The 27,320-nt window shown below is 46.6% G+C and overlaps 1 protein-coding gene across 2 annotated transcripts in view; it reads left to right on the top strand.

The window, feature by feature from the left end:
• Positions 1-27,320, top strand: part of WDFY4 (WDFY family member 4) — a 403,681-nt gene that overhangs the window by 148,403 nt on the left and 227,958 nt on the right. For both annotated transcript variants that reach the window (XM_023742107.1, XM_023742108.1), the window contains exons 14-22: positions 12,628-12,842; positions 14,068-14,162; positions 15,060-15,261; positions 15,697-15,773; positions 16,827-17,048; positions 17,872-18,050; positions 23,730-23,961; positions 25,326-25,471; positions 26,453-26,564. In XM_023742107.1, the coding sequence (XP_023597875.1) occupies positions 12,628-12,842; positions 14,068-14,162; positions 15,060-15,261; positions 15,697-15,773; positions 16,827-17,048; positions 17,872-18,050; positions 23,730-23,961; positions 25,326-25,471; positions 26,453-26,564 (1,480 nt within the window). The remainder of the gene's footprint in view (positions 1-12,627; positions 12,843-14,067; positions 14,163-15,059; positions 15,262-15,696; positions 15,774-16,826; positions 17,049-17,871; positions 18,051-23,729; positions 23,962-25,325; positions 25,472-26,452; positions 26,565-27,320) is intronic.

The following is a 27,320-nucleotide window of genomic DNA, read 5'->3' as shown; positions in this document are numbered from 1 at the left end:
CCTCATTGCAGGAGGCAAGTTTGTATGGGAAAGCAGAAGTTTTGAGAAAGAAAATGAAATCGCTGTGGAAGACCTAAAAAATGTACCACTATAGATTTATTAGCAGAAAAATGGAATGAGTTTAACTGGGCCTTTACTATGTACCAGACATTGCTTATTTAATCCTCATGGCAGTTTTGTTGGGGGTTATTATTGTCACCAGCAGTCCCTGGGTGTCACAAAGGTTAGGCACTTGGCTGCTAACCGAAAGGTTGGCAGTTTGAATCTCCTTGGAAGAAAGGCCTGGAGATTGGCTTCTGAAAGATCACAGTCATTGAAAACCCCATGGAGCACAGTTTTACTCTAACACATATGGGGTCGCCATGAGTCAGAACTGACTTGACAACAGCTGGTTTGGAGAATTGAAATGATGAAAGATTCACAGTAGGTGGATCTGGCATGAAGCCTGGTGACATGTCTCCTGGGCCCTCCCCTCCACAGCGGTGGCTTTCCCAGAAAGACTGTTGGGAGTCTGGCACGCTGAGACATGGAGGGGCGCAGCTTTGCTGTGGCCAGAGTTTAAAAGGTGCTCACATGTTTTAGGTGGAAATGACCACTAGTTGGCGTTCTGAATCACAGCATGAAAATGACCATGACCTAGTAATTATGGCAATCCCTCAGAGGTCAGCGAGAGGAGGGGTGGAGGAGAGGAGCCAAGATCCGTGATGGGTCCAGAGCAGGAAAGGGAAGTGTTTTCAGGAAGGAAATCCTGTGCTATTTGGTACAGGATTACGGAAGACATTAACCAGGTTCCATGTCAACTTATCTCTTTGGTGACTGGACTTTTCATTCTGGTTCCTGGCCCTCTGCTGGAGAGTGAGGATAAAATGATTAGGAAATGAATGGAGATAAATTTAATAGTGAAATGAAATGCATTTTATAATTTTAAACATTTGCAGAAAAGAAGTGAATAGGCCAGGATAAAATGGGTTTGATTGCGCTTCCAGTTACCGAGTGCTGTGTAACAAACTGTCCCCCAAATTAACAATAACCATTTTAGTATTTCTCACAATTGTGTGGGTCAGGAATTAGACAGAGCTCAGCAGGGCTGTCCCATCCATGAGGGCCTCTTCACTTGCAGAGATGACATCACAGCAAGGCTGCCTCAAATGGTAAGGGGCCGGCTGGGATGACTCGTCTGGGTTCCTAAGTCTGGGGCCTTGGTTCAGGCTGTCAGTGGGATTCTGAGCTCTCCTTCATGTAGCCCTCTACATGTGGTCTCTAAAGTAGTGTCCCCCATGTGCTATTCAGCAGGTTCCGTAACAGCTCAGGATTCCCGAGGACACAAAAGCCAAAGCTGCCAGGCCTTCCTGAGGTTTGGGCCTGGAACAAGCTATTGTTGCTTCCACAAGTCTTCTGTTGGTTAAAGCAAGTCACAAGCTCAGCCCAGCTTCAGCAGGGTGGGAAACAGCCTCCCATGCTGATGTGAGGGGCAGGACAGGGGAATGGTGGGGACATTTTTAAAGACTAGCCACCATAATTGCCTTAAGCGTCCAGTTGCTAGATGAAAATATTTGATCCCTAAATCGGATGTCTTGTAGCTAGTGAGCTACCTCAAGCCTGGGAGCTTCCCGTCTTTACCCGGGTGTTCAAGCACAGGGCCTGCCGAGAGCATGTCAGAAGCTGAGACATGCTGAGGAGTGTTACTTCACCCATCTTCACACCAGCTCACTCGGTGTATGTGGCTCTCCCATCTTGCAGTTGCATGGGCCTCAGGAAAGCTGGGTAACTTCCTGAGGTCCTGGGGCTGCTGAGGAGAAGCTCTGACGTTTGCTGCTGCTCCCAGCTCAGGGCATGTGGGATGAGTGGGTTTCTCATCTTTGCAGCTCTTGCAGAATGCAGGGCCATGCTTCTGGGCCTTGCACATTTTTTCAGGTGAAATCACCTCGAAGGGAGGAAGTCCAGCCTCTTTAGCTGTATTTAGTACAACGAGAATGTCCAAGCCGGTGGTTTCGATGGTCTTAACAGCCAAACGGGCCGTCGTTCTGCCAAGACCCACCACCGTGATAGCTGATGAAGTGACTCAGAGGGGCAGTGGCGTGTCCTCCTGTTTCCTGCATGTGTGGAAATCCCATGGATGAGCCCCAAGTTTCAGATAGACCCCGGGAGTTGTCACATCACCACTGTGTGGGGAAGGACTTTTGTGTTTTGCTTAGTCTGTGATGCTAATCGGACAAATTGAGTATGCAGATGAGAATTCTGCCTGGTAGAATACTTTTTTTCTATTCAGGTCACAATAAGTAATTTAGGAAAAGTCTTATTCTTCCTGAATGTCTCTCAAATATGCAAATGAAATGTAGTGGTGCATTTTCTCAAATATTTTCTGCAGATGCCAAATCAGCAGCTATTAAAAGTTGGATAATTACAGTAATTAATTTCTGAAAGGGGAGACAAAGCTCATAACAACAAATAGAATAGTAAATCAAATGAGAAATGAGACCACGCCAAGAAAATGCTGAAGCGAAACTGACTGCAGGATTTTGGCGCAAAGAAGGTGCCTGAAAAGTTCCAGTAGATGGCAGTGTCACTATGAAGATGGAAGCGTGTGCCCACTCAACACCCTCTAGGTCTTTTTGCCTGTTTCCAGCACCCCTACACCCTCATCCACAGTACATTGCTCAGATGCCCTTCCTACCCCCCAGAAGAGCAAGCGGGCACTCTCCAAGGCACATTTGTCATTTTAGAAGTGACTATTTAAATAACTATGTGGGTGTTCTGATTTATTTCCAATCGTGGCCACATTAAATTTGTTCTGTTTACAACCTAAAGGTGTTTTTCCTGCCTTTAATATGCTAGCCCTGAGCGCTGCTCTTGGAATCAGATAATCCAGCTGTTTCCTGCCTCTTGCATCAAGACCAGTATTAAAAATTGGTCTGCGGGAATTTTACCGTGACTTAAGACTTAAGCACAAGGCAAAAATGGAGTCCAGCTGAGTTCTCTGAGCTGAGCCGGCCCCAGAAAGAAATAGCTAATTGGAAAGTAAGATGCTTTTCCTTCCCAGTGTGCTCAGCAGTCACAGACTCTTGCCACAGGGACCTGGCACTTGGTCTAGAACATGGCCCAGTAGTGAAGGGCTTTCCAGCCAAAAGCATCACTCCCCTCCACGAGGGCTGTGGCCTTCACCCAGTCCTTCCCATCCCATTGCCATTGAGTTGATTCCGACTCATGGCGACCCTATGTGTTTGAGAGTAGAGCTGCTCCATAGGGTTTTATTGGCTGTAATCTTTCTAGAAGCAGGTCACCAGGCCTGTCTTCCATGGTGCCACTGGGTGAGTTTGAACTACCAACCTTTAGGGTAGTAAACCAAAAACAAACAGACCCCTTGCTGTCAAGTTGGTCTCGCCACAAACCATTTGCACTGCCTGCAGCAGAGGAATATCTGCGTGTGCGTACGAGGACTGTAACTCGGGGCGGGGTGGGAGGGCAGATCTCGTTAGGTGGCACTCAGCCTGTGCTGGAGCAACAAATATGATGTGTTTGCTTCCACAAATAATCACCAAACACCTTCTATGTACCACTGAGGATTCATAGATGAACACCACAGGAACTGTCTGGGTTTGAGGGTAGGTAGGCCATGAGTGTAGATAGTAACACAGCATGCTGCTGGCTGTAAGGGAGAGTTTCCCACAAGGCCTTGGGGCACAGGGGAGGGAAAACCACAGAGAAATGGGGACACTGGAGCTTGAATTCAAAGACAAAGGGAGATGAAGAAGGCAAAACAAAAACAACAACAAACCATAGAGATGCACAAAGATGCCTCTTGGGGAACTTCAAGTAGTTCAGCTGGGCTAGGACGGATGGACCATGTGGGTGGATGTCACTGAGTGGGGCTGGAAAGGTCAGATGAAGCCACATCACAAAGGGCCTTGAATGCCATGCTAAGAAGCTGAATTTTGGTGGTTTACCATCTGTTGTCATCATCACCATAGTCATCTTTATCATTGCTTCACTTAATGAACACCCGCTATATGAGGGCAGGGTTCATGCTATGAGGACAGCAGATCTTGGTCAAGTCTCCGGTCTGCCACCTCAAGTCACAGAGCCATTTGGCTCTGTGGGGAAATTACTTGACCTCTTTGATACTTAACTTCCTTTGCTGTTGGTGGTGGTGTTAGTTGCCATAGAGTCAGCTCCAACTCATGGTGACTGTTATGGATTGACTTGCGTCCCCCCAAAATGTGTATCAACTTGGCTAGGCCATGATTCCCAGTTTTGTGTGGTTGTCCACCATTTTGTCACCTGATGTGATTTTCCTATGTGTTGTAAATCCTAACCTCTCTGATGTTAATGAGGCAGGATCAGAGGCAGTTATGTTAATGAGGCAGGACTCAATCTACAGGATTAGGTTGTATCTTGAGTCGGTCTCTTTTGAGATGTAAAAGAGAGAGTGAGCAGAGAGGTGGGACCTCATGACACCAAGAAAGAAGCGCCAGGAGCGGAGCATGTCTCTTGGACCTGGGGTCCTTGTGCTGAGAAGCTCCTAGACCAGGGGAAGATTGATCGCAAGGACCTTCCCCCAGAACTGACAGAGAGAGAAAGCCTTCCCTGAGAGCCGGTGCCCTGAATTAGGACATCTAGCCTTCTAGACTATGAGAGAATAAATTTCTGTTTGTTAAAGCCATCTACTTGTGTTGTTTGTGTTATAGCAGCACTAGATAACTAAGATAGTGACCTTATATACAACAGAACAAAGCATTGCCTGATCGTGTATCATCTTCATGATCATTGGTATGTTTGAGCTCATTGTTGCAGCTAATGTGCCAGTCCATCTCACGGAGGGTTTTCTTCATTTTCACTGATCCTCTACTTTACAAAACATGATGTCCTTTTCTGGCGATTGGTCTTTACTGATCATGTGTTTAAAGTAAGCAAGATGAAGCCTTGCTATACTCGTTTCTAAGGAGCATTCTGGATGTACTTCCTCCAAGACTGATCTGTTAGTTCTTCTGGCAGTCCACAGTATGTTCAGTATTCTTTGTCAACACTACAATTCCGATGTGTCAGTTCTTCTTCAATCTTTCTTTTTCATTGTCCAGTTTTCACATATGTGTGAGGCAACTTAGAAGACCGTGGCTTAGGTCAGGAACACCTTAGTCACCAAAGTGATATCTTTGCTTCTCAGAACTTTAAAGAGGTCTTTTGCAGCAGATTTCCCCAATATACTATGTTATTTTATTTCTTGACTGCTGCTTCCATGGGCATTGGTTCTTGATCCAAGTAGAATAAAATCCTTGAAAATTTCAATTTCTTCGCCATTTATCATGATGTTGTTTATTGGAACAGTTGTGGGGATTTATGTTTTCTTTATGTTCAGGTGTAATCCATACTGATGGCTCTGGTTGCTGTTAGTTGCCGTCGAGTCGATTTCAACTCATGGTGACCCCATGTGTGCAGAGTAGAATGCTCCATAGGATTTTCTAGCTGTGACCTTTCAGAAGCAGATGGCCGGGCATCTTCTGAGGCACCTCTGAGTGCGTTTGAATTGGCAACCTTTTGGCTAGTGGTCGCTGATGGTTTGTGCCATCCAGGGACTCCTATAGTATAGGAGTGAGAGTATCTCTTCCCTTGTGGCATTACTGGGAGGACTGAGTGAAGGAGTGCATAAATACTCAGCATGGAGAGCAGAGCATACACAGCAGCTTTGCTAAATGGTGTCGCTGTTATTATTAGTTGCCAAAAACGTTAGAAACCGTTTATCATCTAATCTTTATAATTGCCATGCCAGGCGAATATCAGTGTTCCCACTTTGCAGATGAGGACTTGACACTTGTAGCAATTACATGGCTGAGTGAACATCATTGCCAGGTGGCAGCCTGCCTGACATGAGGCTCCTGGATCTCTTGCCACTGCACCAAGTGGCCTTTCCCGTAAGGGAGGGTTGGCCGTTGGAGGCCGTTGGAAAGCGATGACGTGATCACACCCGGGCTTTAGAGATACCACTGTGGTGAAGCTGCACTTCAGAGTCACTGTTGGGGGATGTTCCAGGGCCTCTAGGCTGCTGTAGAGATTGTTGCTGTCATGGAAACCTCCTGCACAGCCTGGTGGGAGAGAAAGATCAGGTTCAGGGCTGCATGCGTAGATCAATTCGTGTCTAAATTTGGGAAAGGCTGCCATTTTCTGGAATTACCCTGTATTTCAAACACATTGAACTACTCATGTGGGTTTCAGATAACTAAAATATTGACAGCATCACTAGCACTGAATGGCACCAGGTAAGGGCAGGCTATTTGAAAAGAGAGCCATTTTCTCCAGTGAGGAAATTGGTAAAAAGGATCTTTGCTTTGTTAAATTATAACACACTAGAAATTTCAAAACCAAACCTGTAAAACCAAATCTGCTGCAGAAGACCTTTTTAAAGTTTTAGAAAGGAAAGATGTCACTTTGACTAAGCTGCCCTTGAATCAAGCCATGGTCTTTTTAATTGCCTCATATGCATTTGAAAATTAGACAAAGAAAAAGGAAGACAGGAAGAATTGATGCATTTGAATTGTGGTGTTGGTGAAGAATATAGAATATATTGTGGAATGACAGAAGACCAAACATATCAGTCTTAGAAGAAATACAGCCAGAATGCTTCTTAGAAGTGAGGGTGGTGAGGCTTTGTCTTGCTTCCTTTGGATACATCATCAAGAAAGACCGATCACTAGAAAAGGACATCATGTTTGGTAAAGTAGGAGGTCAGTGAAAAGGAGGGAAATCCTAAATGAGATGGCCTGACACAATAGCCACCATAATGGACTCAAACATACCACCAGTCATGATGATGGTTCAGGGCAGGCAGCGTTTCCTTCTGTTACACGTAATTCTACATAAGGTTTCCACGAGTTGGAGCCGACTGGGTGGCAACTAACAACAACAGAAATTCCAAGTATGTTGGGTTTCTAAGTGTTCTATGCTTTTCCTCACTGAGCCCTATCCCTCCAGATACTTCATTATTTCTGAGTAAAAAGCCTAGATCCTTGTCAAGATCCAGGTGACTTCTCAGGGTGGCCCTGAAATAGACCAGATGAACACGATCCCACACAGAGATGAAGGGGGTCACAAGGGAGATGTGATGCTGTGGGGTGGAAGTTGACGTATAGGCCATATGAGTAATACAGGTGAGTGAATTAGGCTGGGGTGTGGAATCCTCATGTAAAGAGAGAACTAATTCTAAGAGAATAACAGTCAAATCAGCAACAACTTGTCATATAAAACACATCAGTGGGTCCTGTATATCTGGTACATGTTGTTTACAGTTTCGATTTTAACTTAAAGATCTGAGGTTGCTTAAATTCTAGCATCTCTCTTCCAAAATCATCAAATAAAGAATATTTTAACCAAATTGGGACAAATGACTAATCAAACTGAATAGCTCAACAGAAGTCCTTTGTTCTGGCAGAATGATTGGAAGAAGCAAATGCAGGTCGTTGGGTGGTATTTGTGGCTGTCAGGACGGTGTGGTTAAGTCCAGGAGACACTGTGGACTGCTGGACCCCAGGGCCCATTCCTCCTGGGAGAAACCATCCTGGGGACCCAGCCCCTCATTGGGCTTTGGCCACCACCCCTAGTTGCCATCCAGTCAGTTCCAGTTCATGGAGACCCCATGAGTGTCAGAGTAGAACTGTGCTCCAGAAGGTTTTCAATGGCTGATTTTTTTAAAGTAGGTCACCAGGCCTTTCTTCCAAGGTGCCTCTGGATGAACTCAAACCTCCAGCCTTTCAATTAGCACCTGAGCATGTTAATTATTTGTACCTCCCATTAATAACACAGGCCAGAAAATAAAGTAGGAGAGACAGAAAGAAAGAAGAAACATCCACAGTGGGACAAGGTCAGACTCTTGGCTTGACGCTAGTGGAGGAGGCAGAAATCCTCCAGGCTGCCCCATTATCCGTCTGTGATCATGTGCATGGCAGGTCTGGTCTGCTGACCACCTGGTGACCCTGTGCGTTCACCGTGGAGTCCTAATTGAACCACCATCCCCTTGCCTGTGCTGGGAGTAATATGTGTTAGGAAAATCAATCCATTTGTAGGGAGAGAAACCAGACTGGCTTCCTGCTACTGCTCGTATTTTCACTAAAACTCCATTTTACTGGAACCAACATTGAAAAAAACAGCACATTTTATTCAAAACAAGGCAATATTGGTATTGACAGAGCTGCAGTGATAATGAGGGCGATCAATTTTTCCTCCTCCATTATGGGGTATTGAGCAGATTTTGGAGTAAACTTGCAGCATCGTTAGACAAGATCAGCACTTCTCCCCTTTGAAAATTTTTTCTTTCTTTTTTTTAACTTACATTTTAAGTATTCCCACTTTAGTGAAAACAAAACAAAACAAACCAAAAAGTCTCAAAAGCAGTAAGTGAAGTGCTGGCAATAAAAACTGGAGGTTATAGGAATTTCTTCTTAGTTCTTCTTAATACCTAATACATTGTGACATCATTTTTGCATCTAGCTTCATACGCACTGTCTCCCCAACTTTCATTCTAAATTAAAAGAGTGCAGTTACCAAATAAAATAAATTCTGGGAGAGGGAAATTTCAAGGCAAGAGGGTGGACATTGCTTTTCTGCTTTGAGAAGAGTAGGGAAGAAAGAAGGCCCTGGAGGATACAGGTAAGGGCACTAAAAACTTCATAAGGAAGACCTGGGGAGAGGAAGTCAAGAGTTAGGGTAGACTCATGGGAGAGCTTCTCAAAGTAAAAGTGACATAATTGTTAAGTGCAAATTAATTTAGGCATTTCTACCTTTGGTTTCTAGTCCCTTTTGGGGTACATTGTCCATCTACCAACTTACGCTGGCTGCGTAAATACAACATTTATAGGAAGATGGTTATCTCCCTCTGAGGGCTGAGAGACCTCCCTTGTCATCAGAGATGTCATGTGCTCAGGCTAATAGAGACACTGGAAAATGGTGACATTTTGGAATGAAGAAATCCTGCCTGATATGATATACCCCTGAAAAACCATTCTAATATAGCACACAGACCGCAGTTTTTTTCCCCAATGGCTGTGATCTTTTGGAAGTAGATCATGAGACCTTTCTTCTGAGGAGCTTCATGGTGGATTCGAGCCACTAACCTTTCTGTTAGCGGCTGAGCGCGTATTTGTTCACACCACCGTGGGATTTCTTGCACCCCCCCCCAATCTTTAAATCAGAAATGTTACTGAAAGACATTTTAAAGATAGGAATTCCAATGTGATGCTATCAGTATGAGGCAGAAGCTATAGTTGTCGCGTATTTGGAAGGCAGGTGGGAGGAAGTACAAGTGTGAACTGTGTTAACTCTTCATCTTTTTTTAAAAAAATCTAGAAACCGGTGATAAGCAATGTAAATATTTTTTCCCATACATTTTGATCCTTGAAGCATATATGCTACAAAACTCTGTTAGCAGCTTGTTGAAGAATTGTATCTTACCTGTTTTCTGTCCCTCAGTGACACAAATATACTCTTGCCCATCTCTGGACAAGGTTTCTCCCCAGCTGACTGCACATATGGAAATAGTGGGGTCTGGGAAATGTGGGAGGGGATTTGGGAAACCCTCGCCACCTCACCATCCTGTTGTTGTTAGATCCCGTTGAGTCCGTTCCGACTCATAGCGACCCTGTGTACAACAGAATGAAACACTGCTTAGTCCTGCACCACCCTCACAATCCTTGTTATGCTTGAGCCCATTGTTGCAGCCACTGTGTCAGTCCATCTTGTTGAGGGTCTTCCTCTTTTTCACTGACCGTCTACTTTACCAAGCATGATGTCCTTCTCCAGGGGCTGGTCCCTACTGATAACATGTCCAAAGTACATGAGAAGAAGTCTCGCCTTCATCCCTTCTAAGGAGCATTCTGGCTGTACTTCTTCCAGGACAGATTTGTTTGTTCTCCTGGCAGTCCACGGTATATTCAGTATTTTTCACCAACACCACACTTTAACCTCCATCCAGAACACTGTCAAGTTCTCAGTCACAGCACGTCTCACACTGTGCGGAGACTGTCCGCTCACCTGCCTCAGCTTTACTCTGTGATTTGCTTGACAGCGGGGACAGTGTCTTGTTCATCTTTGGATTTCTAGAACTTTACCCAGAACCTGACATGGAAGAGGCATTTAATGCTTGTTTGAGGAGGAAGGGGAAGAAAGGGAAGCAGAGAAGGACTCCAAGAAAGCTTTCACAGAAGGTGTCAGTAGCAGATGGTCTGTGAGTTGTCAAGGTTCTGGAATGAGAGAGTGAGACTAGATCATTGCTCGTTGTTGTTGGCTGCCACCCATTCGGCTGCAGCTCATGATGACTCCATACTCAACAGAGCAAAATGCTGCCCAGGTTTGCGCCATCCCCGTGATGGGTTGCAGATTGGACCATTGTGATCTGTAGGGTTTTCATTGCCTGATTTTCAGAGGTAGATCACCAGGCCTTTCTTCCTAGTCTGTCTTAATCTGGAAGCACCACGAAAACTGGTTCAGTATCATAGCAACATGCAAGCCTCCACTAGTAGGTGGTGGCTGCACATGAGTTGCATTGGCTGCGAATCAAACTGGGTTTCTTGCATGGAAGGTGAGAATTCTATCACTGAACCACCGCTGGCCCCCAGTCCTCATTAAAAACAAACAAACAAAAAACCTGATGCTGTTGAGTCGATTCTGACCCAGAACAACCCTGTAAGACAGAGTAGAACTTTCCCATAGTGTTTACAAGGAGCGGCTGGTGGATTCGAACTGCCAACCTTTTGGTTAGCGGCCGAGCTCTTAACCACTGCGTCACTAGAGCTCCCAGTCCTCATTAGATGTAGATTATTGACATAAATGCTTTTATGGTGATTCCTGGCTTTATGTTGGCGGACTAACCTAGAGGTCATCTGCATAATCATAGATCTTTTTTTCTTGAAACCACGAACTAGGCACAAAGGCATAAAATATGAAAAGGATGCTAGTGTTTCAAGTTGGAAGTGGTGTGGAGACAGGGACTCAGGTGCATGAGACTAGTCAAGGGTGAGCCTCAGGAGAAGGGCAGTTAGGGAAGCAGGATGGTGCAAGGGAGGAGCTGATGTGGTGTCAGCTGACATCTAGCTTCAGTCTGATCCCACAGGGGAGCTCTGGAGAAGGAATTGTACCAGAGTCTCAGGGAGGCCAACTTGGTTGGCTGTGGTCTGTTGTGCGTGTGTGTGTGTGTGTGTGTGTGTGTGTGTGTGTGTGTGTGTGTGTGTTATATAACCTCCTAGGCAAGGCAGCTCCCTCTTAGCTGATGACAGCCCTCCTGGAGCAGGAGGTCTAGGTGGGCACCAACAGTGTCAGCTATAGCAAGGAACATTCCATTACGATCTACTGGTATCACGCTCATTTCAGACAACATCTTATACAACAGTAAAAGAGAATATGGACAGTCCCTAAGAGCTTTTGTAAAGGAAACACTCCCTGCCCACACTCTACCCAAACCGTTTCTATATCCAGGGAGCAGTGGGGATTCCAGGGTTTTATCTCTTTACAAAGAACCAAAAACCAAACCAAACCTGTTGCCATTGAGTGGATTCTGATTCATGGCGACACCGTGCGTTACAGGCTAGGATTGCTCCGTAGGGTTTTCTTGGATGTAGTCATTACAGAAGAAGACTACCAGGCTTTTCTCCCCCAGAGCTGCTGGGTGGGTTCACACCACCAACCTTTAAGTTAGTGGTTGAGCACAAACCATTTGTGCCACCCAGGAACCTTTTCAAGAAAGGAAGACTGTAAGATCAATGTACTGTATTTGGCTCAAATACTTACTGAGCCAATTCCGTGTACCCTCTCTGCTTCGAGGAACATAAAGGGAGGGCAGTAGCCTGGGATCTGGGAGGGGTAAGAGGAAGACAACTGCCTGTGTGGCGGAATGTGCTGCAGACGTACGAGGGACGACGAGAGGGGACGAGGGGCGACGAGAGGGGACGAGGGGCGACGAGAGGGGACGAGGGGTGACGAGAGGGAGAGGAGTGTTGGAGGGTCACGGGAGACATGAGCAAAGGCTCCTTGTGGGGCCTGTACTTAGCTGGTCTTTACCGTCTGAGCTGCGCCTGCTATGTGAAGATGGTGAGGTGTCCATCTGGCAGTGGGATGTACTCTGCGTGTACTGCCACATGAATCCCACCCTTTCAGCCACGGGTTGCAGACCCCGATACGTGTGGGGAGAAAGCAGGAACTATGAATGAGTGATGCCTTCTGACCAGGTATGGGGGCCCAGCCAATGCGCAGTGCCGACTGCTTCTCAACACAGAGACCAGACTTTTCCGGGTTTTGAGAGGAGCCATGTATCTGGATTTTTATGTGAAAGTTTCAGATTTTTAAACTGGATCAATTCAGAAAGTGTTTAAACATTGAGTGGGTCAGAGAAAGCACATGTATCAGGGCTGAGTCATACTCCCCTGCCAGTGCCCCCTCCGTTTTAAACTGTCTGCCTCTTGAGCAGCTGAACCGAGCGCCCACGTCCTTCAGTAACTGGCCCGCGGGGATACGGAGTCCTTGAGAGAACGGAGCGTGGTGACGATGGGTTATGATGCCCCGTGACACTTCAAGCCATCACTGGGGGCCCACTAGTCTTGCTCACACATATTCTGACATCCAGGGTTCATACTTGCTTCCGGTACCTTTCAGCTTTCCATGGAGATCCAGCACTCCTTGGCCAGCCACCTGCAGGCCCTGGTGAAGTCAGAGAAGAACCGCCAGATCATGTGCGAGGCAGGCATGCTCAGCACCCTCATGACCACCTGCCACAAGGCCCTGGTCACCAGCAGCCACCCCCTGCACCTGAGCCTCATCAGGATTTTTGAGAAGCTTGCCTCCCAAGCCATCACACCTGACGTGCTAAGGTACTGTGAGCTGTGCGCTGGACGCTGCTGCTGAGTCCCAGTTGCCCGCCGTGTTTATTGCTGCAGATGCATGCTGGGCAGTGAAGAGTTAATGGGAGCCTGATGGCCTCCCCGCCCTGTTCCAGCAGTCATCAGTAGATGCCCACAGATGAGTACGGTGGGACTCTGTGCCTGGCAGTGTGCAGTGGTGGGATGACAGTGCCCCTAAAGTAGACATAACCCGCCTCTGCTGGAGCTGAGCATCTTGGGGGAGAGACGGACATTAATCAGAGGGTCATATGGAAAACTGCAGCGTGATGCTCTGGGAGATACTCAGAGCTGCAGTCAGAAGATTGAGGGGCTTCAAGGAAGAGAAGCAAAAATTGAGTTCTGAGGCCTGCAGACACAGGGAGGATGGGGACAGAACACAAAGGCGCTGGTGGGCAGGGTTGGGGCTTTGAGGGACTGATCATGGCTGCAGGGAAGTGGACCTGAGGGGTAGTGGGCGGGGGCAGGAGGCACTGCAGAAGCAGTGGCAGGGACTCTGGGCTAGAAGAAGGGACAAAGACAGTGCTTGGCTACCTCTTGGTGAGGCCTTCTCGTGGGCAGCCCCTCCATGAAGCCACATGTTTCTGGGAGGAGAGGCACCCTGCACGGGGGGAGCAGACATAGTCGACAAACAGGCAGAGGAAACGGGCTGCAGGGGGAGGTGGGAGTCTGGCCCCCCGTCCTGGGTGTTCTAGGGTGTATGGGGCCCGCTTACACACAGAAGTAGTAGGGAGGGGACTGACAACACCCCCCGCCCCACCTCCAGCAGACATGGGGCCTCGGGGTGGGCCAGCGTGGGAGCCCCCAGGGCCGTGCCAGTCTTCTCCAGCCCCAGGGAGTGCAGGCTGACAGACAAAGCCACCGTGCTTAATTGAGCTGTTTATTTAATTCCATTAGAGACTTATGAACAATGGTGATAGATTATTTTCCAGCAAATTCCTTTTCCTCATACGGCCCACTTTGAGGCTCCTCGCTGGCCCCTGGTTAGAGCAAAGCCCCTAAACTCACCAGCTCTCTGGTCTTGGTGCCAGGATGAGGACCAAGAAAAGGTCTTCCAGGCAGAGGGAGCAGAGGCATGGAGGGGCTGGGATGCTGACCATCCAGCACTGGGTGTCTAGGTGAGTGGTCTGGAGGCAGTTGGAGAGAATTTTGCATATAAAATATCTTCATTTGCTTCTCTTTTATGTTATGATATCAGACAGTTTTTAGGCCTTGGAATCCCCCCACCTGCATCAGCTGCTACGAAAATTCTCAGTCCGTCTGGTGTGCATGGAGGTGACCGTGGATGCTCAGGTGGGGACAGAGGAAAGGAGAGGTGCTTGTTAATGGGGATTTCTCAGCAGACAGATTGCAGAAGGTTTGCACAGTACTCAGTGGAGCTGATGGGAAAAGCGGGGTGACTGGTGCCTTTATAAGGCAGGGATGGAGCGGAGACATAGAGTGCTTCCTTCTGAGCCAGCGGCACCGAGCCTGCCCAGAGGTCATGGCGACAGCTTTCGGAGCCAATCACAGCTAGGCGCAAGTGCAGGTGGCCAGCCAGCCCCTGGGCGGGTGATGGTGCAGGGAGCCAGTCTGAAGAAAAGAAGTCATGGATAGGCTGACTGTAAGGCAAGAAGGCCTGGTGGAAAGGCAAGGGTGGAGACTTGGGCTTGGGGAGGCAGCCGGGAAGTGAGTGGGAGAGCCTGCATGTAGGCAGCCTGCTGTGAGGGGGAAGGTCTGGGGTGACTGCGATGTGCTGGCATGCGGGCCAGGGCGTCTGGAATTAAAGGGAGAAGCAGAGAAGCAGGTTGTCACCGTGGCTCACTGTTATCACAGTCAGCAGAGGCACAGGTGGAGGGCCAGGGAGTGACCCTCAAGGTCGTTAGGAAGGCCCGGTGGCTTTGCAGAGCCCCCTTCAGGACTGGGGCAGAAATGCAGGGACTTGGTGGCACCAACAGTTGGCGCTTGACTACTAACCTAAAGGTTGGCAGTTCAAACCCACCCAGCAGAGCCTTGGAAGAATGGCCTGGTGAACTGCTTCTGTAAAGATCACAGCCAAGAAAACCCCATGGAGCAGTTCTGTAACACACGAGGTCGCCATAAGTCGGAGTCGACTTGACGGCAGTAGGTTTGGGTTTGTATGTTTGTAGTCTCAGGAAAGGGGCACGAATGCGTTGGGCAAGCCCCCATCTCTTCCCTTTGCTGCCGTAGGGTCTGAGGCAGCTGTGCCAGGTGCTGCGGGGGGCCCCGCGAACGCTGGCCCTGCGGTCTCACAGGCCCTCAAGCCCTCGGCGGCCGCTCTGCAGACAGTGCTGAGCCTCATCTCCATGACCTCCCCTCGAAACCTGCAGCCTCAGAGGGCAGCCCTGGCTCCATCGTTTGTGGAATTTGACATGTCCATGGAAGGCTATGGGTAAAGCCGGCTTTGTATACTTGTATGTGTGAGGTGTGCTTTCATAATGTCATAGTGCCTCAAGTGAATTATACTGTCATTTACAAGCTTGTCATTCCCATCAGCTCTTGGCACTCGGCCAAAGAAGATGACTGGGTTTGGACACCTTCCCTGACTTTCTAGAGCAGTGTTCCCAGCCATGTAGTCTCAGGACCCTGTCCTGGCTATTAGTGTGCCCATATTCCAAATTCCCTCCCCTCCCACCTCCAACGAGGATTCCCTCCCTTAGGGCTCATCCTGCCAGCATGTGGTTGTCACATGCCTGGGCCCCACAGTCCAAGGGGAGCAGAGGTCTCTGGGAAGCACAGGGCAGGAGAGCGTCACGGCCCAGACTAACTGTCCATGCGAGAGGTTTGTACACGGTGCACTGATCTGAAGACACTTCCCCTTTTCCAGCTGCCTGTTCATTCCGACCCTGTCGACGGTTATGGGCACTAGCACCGAGTACTTGGTCTCCGGAGGGATTGGGACAGGTAGGTGCTTCCCAGATGCTGTGGCCACCTGAGCCCTTCCCACCCCCCAGGAGTAAGTCCTGGGTAGTCTTGAGTCAGATTTCCCCTTGGCGTCTCATGGAAGCATAAGCCTTCTCCTTGGTCCTGAGCATCTGTAAATGAGCTGTCCTCCAGGTAGTAAGCTTGTTCATGCCCCTTCTATGGCAAGGGTGGCCTGTCCATTGTGTGTCCATACGTCCCAGCACACTGCTCTGCAACGTTTACACGCTGCATGGTGATTGGGTTGCTGAGCCGGGGCTGTGATGCATTTCGTTGGTGGTTGACATGGGCTGAAGTGGATGTGTCTACCCTGCCTTCCTCCCCCTCCTTCAAGAGCAATATGAATTCTGTGCTGATTGCCACCCAGGAGCAGGCCTGACCTTGGCAAGTGGCTCCCAGGGGGCTGCCTGTGGCCATGGCATGCTTTGCACAGCATTGTGCTCAGCTGAGAAGCCACTGGCCAAGAGCAGCATAGGCACCCACGGCTGCCTGAGTCAGGCACACTCTGCTACAAGGACAGGAGGGACGGTGCTGAGAAGCCATTGTCCTCGTGGCCCATCAGCACATGCAGACAAAGCCGCTGGTTCTGCCCCTTCCATCTGCACTGTCAGCCCTGTTAGGGGACAGCTGCGCTGGGTCAGTACCCTCTGCTCTTGTGTTGCATGTGGCCCGGCTTTAGATCAGCTGGCCAGGGAGGCAAAAAGTTGATGGGGCCCAGGGTTTGTGGTCCTCTCTCTGGTCCCTTGTCAAGGCAGATTGAGGTAGTAGGTAAGACAGACTTGGAATCAGGCATTGAGGCCTCAGGGTGAAGTTCAGGCAGGAATACTGCTTGTTTTCTGTGAGCCTCCTTCTGCTAATATGAATCTCAAAGCTGGCGCCCCCTTCTGTGAGAACAGCATAACATACTGGCATCAGGGGAGGCCTGGGGCCAGCACATAGTAGGCCCATGGTGGCAGCCGAATCGGAGCTACAGTGAGGGTGAACCAGCTCCTGTGCAGGACAGAGCCTAAAAGCGTGTTTGTGTTCTGACCCCAGGCGCTGCCAGACCCTTCCCTCCCCCCGGGGGCCTGACCTTCTCCTGCTGGTTCCTGATCTGCCGCCATAGTGCTATCCCTGGCGGCCACCCGCTCCGCTTCCTCACGCTGGTGCGCCACCTTGCCAGGACCGAGCAGCCCTTCGTCTGCCTCTCTGTCAGCCTCTGCCCTGACGACCTCTCCTTGGTGGTGTCCACGGAAGAGAAGGAGTTTCAGCCTCTGGGTAAGGTTTGGGGATCACCCACACTCACGGGAACGGGCTCAGTTAGATGCTCTCGGCACATGCGGCTAGAATGGGAGAGTCCTCCCAGTCTTTTAAAATTGCTCCCCTGAGTTCTACACCTGGTGAAACGTCAAAACGAAAACTTGTTGAGTGCCTCTTGTAGTCCAGTGCTGGGTTATCACTGTAGGCGGACAAGTCCTGGCCTCAGCATGGCTTCAGAGGCTTGGTTTTCAAGAAACTCAGCGCTGCCCTGGCAGTGCGTCATGCATGGGACTTGGGGCTTCATCCTGCTGGGATGCAGGCTCTGTCGTCTCCAGAGCAAGGGTTGTGAAAAAAAACATACAACTTAGCCAGACCTGTGGCAGTGGTAGAGTTCTCACCTTCCATGTGTGAGACCCAGGTTCAGTTCCCAGCCAGTGAACCTCATGTACAGCCACCACCCATCTGTCATTGGAGGCTTGCGTGTTGCTATGATGCTGAACAGGTTTCAGTGGAGCTTCCAGACTAAGATGGGCTAGGAAGAAAGTCCTGGTGATCTACTTCTGAAAGATCAGCCACTGAAGACCTTACGGGGCACATTTCTGCTCTGACACACATGAGGTCGCCGTGAGCTGAAATCAACTCAGCAACTGGTTTGGTGGCATAAAGTAAGAGCTCAGTGAAAGATCGCTGTTGTGATCATCGTTGCTTCAGAGAGGAGGCCTAGGCCGTGGCTACAGAGGTGAAAGGCCACGCTGGTGGACCTAGGACACTCTTCCTCCAGCACTCTGGGCTGCTGCAGCACCTACTGCATGTGAAGTCTGGCGTTTGTACTTTCTTCCAGATTCCATGGAGCCTGAGGATGTTGCTGAGCCTTCTGCGGGACGCCAGCTCCAGGTCAGGTGTGGGCAGTTGCTGGCTTGTGGTCAGTGGCATCACCTGGCTGTAGTGGTCACCAAGGAGATGAAAAGGAATTGCACTGTTTCCACCTATCTGGATGGACAGGTCATTGGCTCAGCCAAGGTGAGAAGGTTCCCTGAGCTGAGCATCCGCACTCAGCTGAGCCTCCCGTTGTACTACCCCAGAGTGGTTGGTGGCTAAGGCAACCCCACCTCACTGGGTGAAAATGGGTGAAGGTCACACAACCAGGACGGAAGGCAAAAAATGGGCAAGACCTGTTGTTATTGTCGTTAGGTACCGTTGAGTTGGTTCCAACTCTGTGTACAACAGAATGAAACACTACCCGGTCCTGCACCATCCTCACGGTCTTTGTTATGCTTGAGTGCATTGTTGCAGCCACTGTTATCAGTCAATCTTGTTGAGGGTCTTCCTCTTTTTCACTGACCTTCTACTTTACCAAGCATGATGTCCTTCTCCAGGGACTGGTTTGTCCTGATAACATGTCCAGAGTATGTGAGATGAAGTCTTCCATCCTTGCTTCTAAGGAGCATTCTGGCTGTACTTTTTCCAAGACAGATTTGTTCATTCTTTTGGCAGTCCATGATATATTCAGTATTCTTCACCAACACCATAATTCAAAGGCATCAGTTCTTCTTCGGTCTTCTTTATTGTCCACCTTTTGTTCGCATATGACGCGATTGAAAATACCATGGCTTAGGTCAGGCACACCTTAGTCCTGTACGGATAGTTATTTAAAAAAAAAGAAAAGAAAAAAAAAAAAGCTGCCATGGAGTCAGCCCTGACTCATGGCAACCCAATGTGTGGGACACTCCTGGGTACACTTGAACTTCCAACCCTTTGGTTAGCAGCCAAGTGTGGTAACTGTTTGCACCACTCAGGAACCCCATGCAGGAGGAGTCCTTGGCTATAGCAAGAGCAGTAATAAGTTAAGAGGTGCTTATTATAGGATATGAGCTTACTTTAGGTGATTTTTGGGAGAGTTTCAAGAATTGGAGGTCTTTTTCGAATTGGATGCTGTCAGAAAGGGGAGCACTTTGGTGACTGTTAGAAACTTTTATCCAGGAGGCCAGAGGAATTGAGCAGGGCTCAGGTTGTCGTTGGAGAAGAAGCAGTGATCACTTGTGTTGGCTGTGAAAGGGATGTTTGGTCACTTTTGAGGTTACACATGTCTTTGTCTTTGCTCTGTTCAGGCATAACTACAGAGTGAGTTTGTGTTGGTCTTCTTTTACAGAATATGTTAGCATTCTGTCTTGTTTCACAGAGTATGCAAATATTCTGTGAAATTGTTTATGTTCATTTCTTTTGAGGGTAAGTGATGTGTTCTGGCCCTTTTTTCACCCAGCACACAGTATGCACCTGGCACAGAGCTGGCACACAGTGAGCATGCAGTGAACACTTGATTTACTGAGTGTAATTTATAACCACAAGAAGTCCCATGGACTGGCTGGAAGTCCATGGCTGGGTGAATTGGTATATGGATGAACACCCAATCCCAGGGGTCAGCTAAGCCCGTGTCAGGCAGCAAGGAGGTAGGGAGGGGTATGATACAGAGCTTTGGATAAAGATATGCCATGGAAAATGACCAAGACCCAAGTCTGACAGAGCTGACTTTTCCAAGATGATCTCAACAATTCGGGTGAGGACCAGCTAAACATAAAGGCCTGTGCTTAGATGCGCAAGTCTGTTGGCAAGTGTAAGATGGGAGAGATTCAGCTTAGGTTGGGGATGACCCAGCTTAACAGCTGTTCTCAAAATATTAGAGCCTTTGTTTATATTTCCAGGGGAAGGTAAGTTAAGCTTGGAAAGGTGGGGAGTATTTTAGCAGTCTGAGTAGAGCAAAATTATTTGAGAACAATTTGAGACTTTATATGTTTCTGAGTCAGCCTGAATGGTGCAGTGAGTATATGCTGCAGGAATTTGGAAAGAAGGGAGCAAGGTGGGCTAGAGGGGTGGCAGAGAGAGGAGTCTGTGTGGGGAATGGGAGAGGGCACAGCACAGCCAACCTCATTCTAGGCAGGGCTTGGTGGCTGAAACATTGGTTTGTTTTTATTTGAAAACCTTATTTAAATGGCAGAGCAAAAAATATTTTTGAAATTACCTGAGCTCTCTTCTGAAAATATGCATTTATATACATATTCATGTGTATATTGGTTTTAGAGTCATTATAAAAATAGTATAACTACATTATGAAATAACTGGAGAAAAGAGAAATAAAGATTGCCCACATTCCTTGCACCTGACCATAATTTGTAGTTTTTTCAGTTTTTTTCTCATTTTTTTTTTTTTAAATAGTTGTGGCCTCACTGAGAATAAAATTTGTGTCCTACTTTGTTGATTTGCTGTTAGTTGTTGTCAAGTTGGCTCCAGCTCATGGCTACCTTACGTATAATTAAATGGCACGTTGCCTGGTCCTGAACCATTCTCACCATCTTTGCTATGTTTGAGTCTATTGCTGTGTCTGTTTTGTCAGTCCACTTCATGGAGGGCTCCCTTCATTTTCCTTGACCCCTACTTTACCGAACATAATGTCCTTATCTAGTGATTTATCTTTCCTGATGACGTGTTCAGAGCAAGCGAGCCCAAGTCTTGCCATCCTTGCCTCTTCTGCAGCCCACAGTATATTCTATACTCTTTGCCAACATAATTTAAATGCGTTAGTTCTTCTGTCTTCCTTTTTCATTGTCCAGCTTTCATATGCATTTTAAAGTGATTGAGAAGACCATGCTTTGTGTTAGGTGCTCCTTAGTCATCGAAGTGAGATCTTTGCTTTTTAAAAGAGGTATTTTCAGCAGATTTTCCCAATGCTGTACGTTCTTTGATTTCTTAACTGCTGCTCCCATGGACATTGATTGTTCATCCAACTAGAATGAAATCCTTGACAACTCAGTTGTCATTTGTTCACTTAATATACTATCATTTAAAAATTTTTTATCCGCAAGGGCTTTGCAATTATTATTATTATTTTAAATTTGTAAAAATCTGTTAACCATTTTTTCTTCTCTTTTATTAACATTTTAATTTGTATTGAGATAATTGTAGATTCACATGCAGTTGTAGGAAATAATACAGAGAGACTCTGTGTACCTTTCACCCAGTGTCCGCCAGTGGTAACATCTTGTAAAACTATAGTACAATATCGCAACCAGGAAATTAACATTGATAAAATCTGCTGATCTTATTCAATAGGGGTTGTGTGTGTGTGTGTGTGTGTGTGTGTGTGTGTGTGAACTTTTTATAGAATTTTATCACGTGTAGGTTTGTGTATCCACCACCACAGTCAAGAACAGTTCAAATCACCATATAGATCCCTCATGTTACCCCCCGCATCCACATCTCCTCTTCTCTGTCCCTGTCCCTAATTCTGGCAACTACTAATCTAAAATGTCATTTCCAGAATGTTATATAAATGGAGTTGTACAGTATGTAGTCTTTTAGAACTGGCTTTTTTCCTCTCAGTTTATTCTCTGGAGATTCATCCAAGTTGTTGCTTGTATCAATAGTTTATTCTTTTTTATTGCTGAGAAGTATTCCATGGTGAAGAGAGCCCTGGTGGAACAATGGGTAAGCATTAGGCTGCTAACCAAAAGGCCAGTGGTTTGAACCCACCAGCCACTCTGTGGGAAAAAAGACCTGGTGGTCTGCTCCTGTAAAGATTACAGCCTAGGAAATCCTATGAGGCAATTCTACTCTGTCCTGTAGGGTCACTGTGAGTCAGAATAGACTCAATGACACACAGCAACAGCATTCCATGGTATGGATGTACCACAGTTTGTTTAACCATTCACTCATTGAAGGGCATCTAGGCTGTTTCCAGTTTTGGACTATTATAAATAAAGCTTCTATGAATATTTGTGTACAGGTTTTTGTGTGAACTTAAGTTTTCATTCTCTGGTATAAATGTCCAAGAATACAAATACTGGGTTGTGTGGTAATTGCATTTTTAGTTTTACAAGAAGCTGCCAAACTGTTTTCCAGAATGGCTGTACCATATTAAATTCTCACCAGCAATGAATGAGTGAGCCAGTTTCTCTGCGTTTGGTGTACTCATTATTTTTTATATTAACTATTCTAATAGGTGTGTAGTGATATATTGTGGTTTTAATTTGCATTTTCCTAACAGCTGATGATGTTGAACGTATTTTCCTATGCTTATTTGCCATTTGTATATCCTCTTTGGTGAAATGCTTCTTCGTGTCTTTTGCCCATTTTCTAATTGAATTTTTTTTAAACTGTTGAGTTTTAAGAGCTCTGTATATATTCTAGATATTAGTCCTTTGTTGAGTATATGGTTTCAAATAATGTCTTCTAGTCTGTAGCTCTTTTTTCCATCCTCTTTACATATGCTTTCCCAGAGCAAACATTTTCGTTTTGGTGATGTCTAGTTCATCAGCTCTTCGTTTTTTGATCATGATTTGCACAGCCCTAGATCCTGAAGATTTCCCCCTGCTTTTAACTAGAAGTTTTCTAGTTTTACATTTGTGATCAATTATGAGCCAGTTTTTGTATAAGGTATAAGGTTTAGGTTGAAGTTAATTTGTTTGCCTGTGGATGACCAGTTGCTCCCATACCATTTGTTGAAAAAGCTGTCCTTCCTCCATTGAATTACTTTTGCACCTTTGTCAAAAATCACTTGAGCATATTTATGTGGGTCTATTTCTGGGTTCTTTTTTTCAGTTCCATTGATCTATGTTTCTAGCTCTCTACCAATACCACACTATCTCAGTTACTGTAACTATATAGTAAGCTTTAATACCGTGTATCCTTGCACTTCATTCTTCTTTTTCTAAATTATTTTAGCTATTCTGGAGCTCTGGTGGTACAGTGGTTAAGAGCTCAGCACTAACCCAAAGATTGACAGTTCAAATTCACCAGCCACTCTGTGGAAACTCTATGTGGCAGTTCTACTCTGTCCTATAGGGTTGGTTGTGTGTTTCCAGATAAATTTTAGAAGTAGTTTGTCTCTGTATACAAAAACAGCTTGCTGAGATTTTAATAGAATTGCACTAAATTTATAGCTCAGTTTGGGGACTGCTGTCATCTTAACAGTATTGTCTTCCAATCCATGAATACAGTATGTCTGTCCATTTATTTAGGTCTTCTTTGACTTCGTTCATCAGTATTTTATAATTTCAGTATATAGATCCTCTACGTGTTTATTAAGTATGTTATTTTTTTTGCATCTATTGTGAATGGTATTATTTTTAATTCTAGTTTCTTGTATCCACTGTTAGTATATAGAAATGCAATTGATTTTTGTATGCTTTTCTTGTATGCTGTGACCTTGTTGAACTCATGACCTTGTTGAACTCACTTATCAGTTCCAGGAGGATTTTTATTTTTTGTAGATTCTTTGTGAATTTCTATGTAGAACATTGTGTCCTCTGCAGACAGAAGCAGTTTTATTTCTTCCTTTGCAACCTGTATGTCTGTGATTATTTTTAATACAGCAGATTTTATTAATGTGCCACTATTGGGCATTTAGATTCTCAGTGGGATGACTAGGGCAAAAAACATGAACGTTTTCATGCCTCTTAATATTTCTTATCAAATTTATTTTTAAAGTCACAGTATCAGTTTTTTATTCCTGCCGGAACTTTGTAAGCTCTTTTGCTGTATCCTTTCCAGTTTTGAGAGTTATTTGCTTATTTATTTATTCACTTATTTATTTTTTAGACAAAATCAGTTTTTACTTAGAGAGAATAAGACATCTCATGTTTTATCAGTCTGTATTTATTTGATTGATACTGAGGTCCAACACAACTCATCCTTTTTATTTAACAGATGTTGTACATTCAGTCCCTACCGGGACCTTTCCTTGCAATGGATCCGTCTTCCTTTGTGGATGTGTGTGGATATATTGCTACCCCTCGAGTCTGGAAGCAAAAATCGTCATTGACTTGGCGTCTTGGCCCTACATACCTCTTTGAAGAAGCCATCTCAGTGGAAACTTTGGAAGTTATTAACAAACTTGGCCCAAGATACTGTGGTAACTTCCAAGCAGTACATGCCGAAGGTATGGAGTGTTCTGATTTACAGTGTTCTTGCTGATATTATTTTTTAAATGGACATCCAGTTTCTTACAGTATATTTATAATGAATAAACTCAATGCAGGTCAGTCGTTAGGGAAGACTTCTGTAATTGGATCATTATATATTTACAACCCAACACAAAAAGTCACAGAAAAGGAAATGACAATATCCTTTAGGTTCCAACTCCAAAGCACCTAATGGAAGAGGGTGGGTGGGTAATACCGTCAGCAAAGAGAGAAGAGAATGAGATAAATAAGTTACATTTCTTTTAATGAAGAAGCTTTTTAACTAAAGTATACTGTGGTCTTCAATTATTAAACAGGCAGACAAAACATCCACATTTTCTTTATTGATTGCTGGCTGTTCAAGCAGGGAGCATTGCTCTTTGTGTCTGTCAAGTCAAGGGGGTCAGTTCCCATCGGAGGAGAAGGATGAATAAATCAATGTCGGAAGCCTTGGGCATGGTGAAGGGCAGCTGAGCACTGTTGAGTGTTTGTCTTAAACTTCATTTCCTGTGGCAAATGACACTGTCCAGAGCACTGTTCTGCGAGAGTTAATGTGACAAGCTTAGGTCTAGACTCAAGTTTCACTGACTGTTTTCATGCCAGAGACAGTGGCGATTCAGTGGTAGAATTCTTGCCTTCCATGTTGGAGACCTGGGTTCAATTCCTGACCAGTGCCTGTAATACACAGCCACCACTCGTCTGTCACTGGAGGCTTGCATGTTGCTATGATGCTGACCAGGTTTCAGCCAAGTTTCCAGACTAAGAAGGACTAAAAACAAAGGCTTGGTGATCTACTTCCAAAAAATCAGGCAGTGAAAACCCCATGGATCACAATGGTCTGATCTGCAGCCGATCCTAGCCACAGGATGGGCAGTGTTTCCTTCTGTGGTGTACAGGGGCTGTGTGTATCAGGGCCAGCTCAATGACTGCTAACAACAACAACAGAAACGTTTAATGCAGTGCTTCTCTAGTAGCAGACACCCCCTTGTTAACCGGGGGACAGCCTTTGAGGCCAGCCTACTTCCTTTTTAATAAGCTGACTTTCTTGTCACTTAGCCTTTTGGTTTTGGGAGTGAAGTTATATCCTGATCGATGCTTTATGCTCTGATAATCCCACGCCTGGAACACCTCTATTTTAGAGTAGGTCAGTGTTGTGAGATTTCCCCCAGTTTTTCTGTACGTGTCAGAGAAGTACAGTGGGGACGAAGCATACAGCGTACAAGCCTGCCCTCTCCATGACTGATTTGATGTGTAGCAGTAGTATTGACTCTTCTGAGGACTGATCTCTTTCTCTGTGAGACAAGAATACAAGTGAGTCAAGATGGAAGGTGTGTTGTTTCAGGAGAGGACTCTGATGGTGAAGCTGTGGCCCTTGTTGCGGAGGAGAGGGTTTCCTTTGGACTTCACGTAGCCAGCTCATCCATCACCAGCGTGGCAGATATAAGACACACTTACAACGAGGTGGACAGCCGCCTGATAGCCAAAGAGGTACACCTCCTAACTGCACGTGCTGCTACCTTTTGGAAGCTCGATCTCATAGCCCGCTTCAGCTTTCAGTGCTTAAGCAAATACGAATTGGTGCTTGCGCACATATAGGCAGATACACACAGGCATGCTTCCCAGCTCATTTGTTAAACTCTCCATATGTCTTCCACCAGTAGCATCTCCCTAGACTAAACTTTTTGCTTATAATCACTCAGAGGAGAAAGCACATGCTCTCCATGGCAGAGTAAGAACAAATGGAATATTTGATAAGCCTTTTATAGCCTGAGAACACTATTGAGCTTCCTTTTGTCTGGGTGCACCTGACTCACCAGCACTGAAAACTATTCTTTGAGGTGCTGTGATTTTTTTTTTTTAAATAGAGCAGCAGACTTGCAAAACAGTAAGCAGATGAGTTTGTAGACAAGGATGCTATTAGATTCACTATTTCTTAATTTTCACATAAGGAGCTCCTCTGTGGCGTGCTGGTGAATTTGGGCTAGTTTGTTTGCATTATATCCACCCTCTTGGACAAAGTGCCACCTCTCTTTACTGAGGGTGGGGACCAGGGACTAGACCCTGTTGAGTACCAATACTGCGCCTCACCTTACCAACAGTGCGTCTTCTGGGGAGGAGGCAGGATCCTCATCTTCCTTCCCCCCTGCAGCCAGAGAAAGCTAGAGCTTGCAGAGCCTGGGTGACAGCAGACTGTGAAGGTGGCGGCCCTCATCTGGTAGCACTGTCTCACCTCAAGTGTCCCTGGCCATTCTTGTTCTCATTAATGCCTTACTGTGAGCACGTGCTGCTCCCTTATGATTGAGCCACAGCCTGGGATGCAGGGCACGTGAATCGAATGTTGGCTTCCGTCCTCCTGACATGGGCTCTGTTGTTATCCATTCACTTCCTGAGTGCCAACAGTAGCTCGTGCACGAGGCCTTTTCCTGCCCGGGAAAGCTTCTTAGGACTAACTGTTGCCGATTTCTCTAGATGAACATTTCATCCCGCGACAGTGCCACACCCGTGTTCTTGCTAAGAAGTTGTGCTGGCCATCTCTCAGGCCCTCTTCGAACCATTGGAGCGGCTGCTGTGGGCCAGTTAGGTATGCCGGGCTGAGGACCTGGACTGCTGTGCGGGGAGCGGGGCTTGTGTTGGCGTCGCTTGTGCAGCTTGGGAATTGTGGAGCAGTGGGCAAGGACGAGCATTTGGGGGAGCCAGGGTCAGGGCTGAGGGCCAGGGCTGGGGAGCTAGTGCAGCAGACAGGTGGCCCCATGGTATGGAGATCAGTGTCTACATTACCTAGTGCTGCTGTAACAAAAAATACCACAAGTGGGTGACTTTAAAAAACAGAAATTTATTTTCGCACAGTTCTGGAGGCTGCAAGTCCAAATCAGGGTCTCTGCCATGATGATTCCCTGTGCGGCTCTCTCCTAGTTTCTGGTGGCTGGTGGCAATCCTTGCTCCTTTGCTTGCAGACAGGTCCTCACATAGCATCTGTTTTGCACATGTGTGGATGCCACTTAGCAGTGACTAGGTTTAGGACCCACCCTACTCTAATGTGACCGCACTGACATAACAAAAGAAAGCCCCTTTCCAAACAGGGCCATATTTACAGGTACAGGGGTTAGGACTTCCATATTTCTTTTTGAGGGCACACAATTCATTTAATAACAATTAGTTCACATCGCCACATTGGACACATTGGCAGTGAACTCAGCTACTGACCCAGCTGAAGTCTATGTCCAGTGGGGGCCCATGTCCATGCAGGCAGCTGGCCTTGAGCAGAGGGAAAACAGCAACCAGAGGCTGCTGGTCTCCATGCAATCTGGAGAGAGCAAAGGGCCCAGCCCAGTGGGAT

The sequence above is a fragment of the Trichechus manatus genome, unplaced genomic scaffold, assembly GCF_000243295.1.
Source record: "Trichechus manatus latirostris isolate Lorelei unplaced genomic scaffold, TriManLat1.0 scaffold00200, whole genome shotgun sequence".
NCBI lineage: Eukaryota > Metazoa > Chordata > Mammalia > Sirenia > Trichechidae > Trichechus > Trichechus manatus.
The sequence above is the reverse complement of the archived record's forward strand: the minus strand, read 5'-3'. Positions and strand labels throughout refer to the sequence as shown.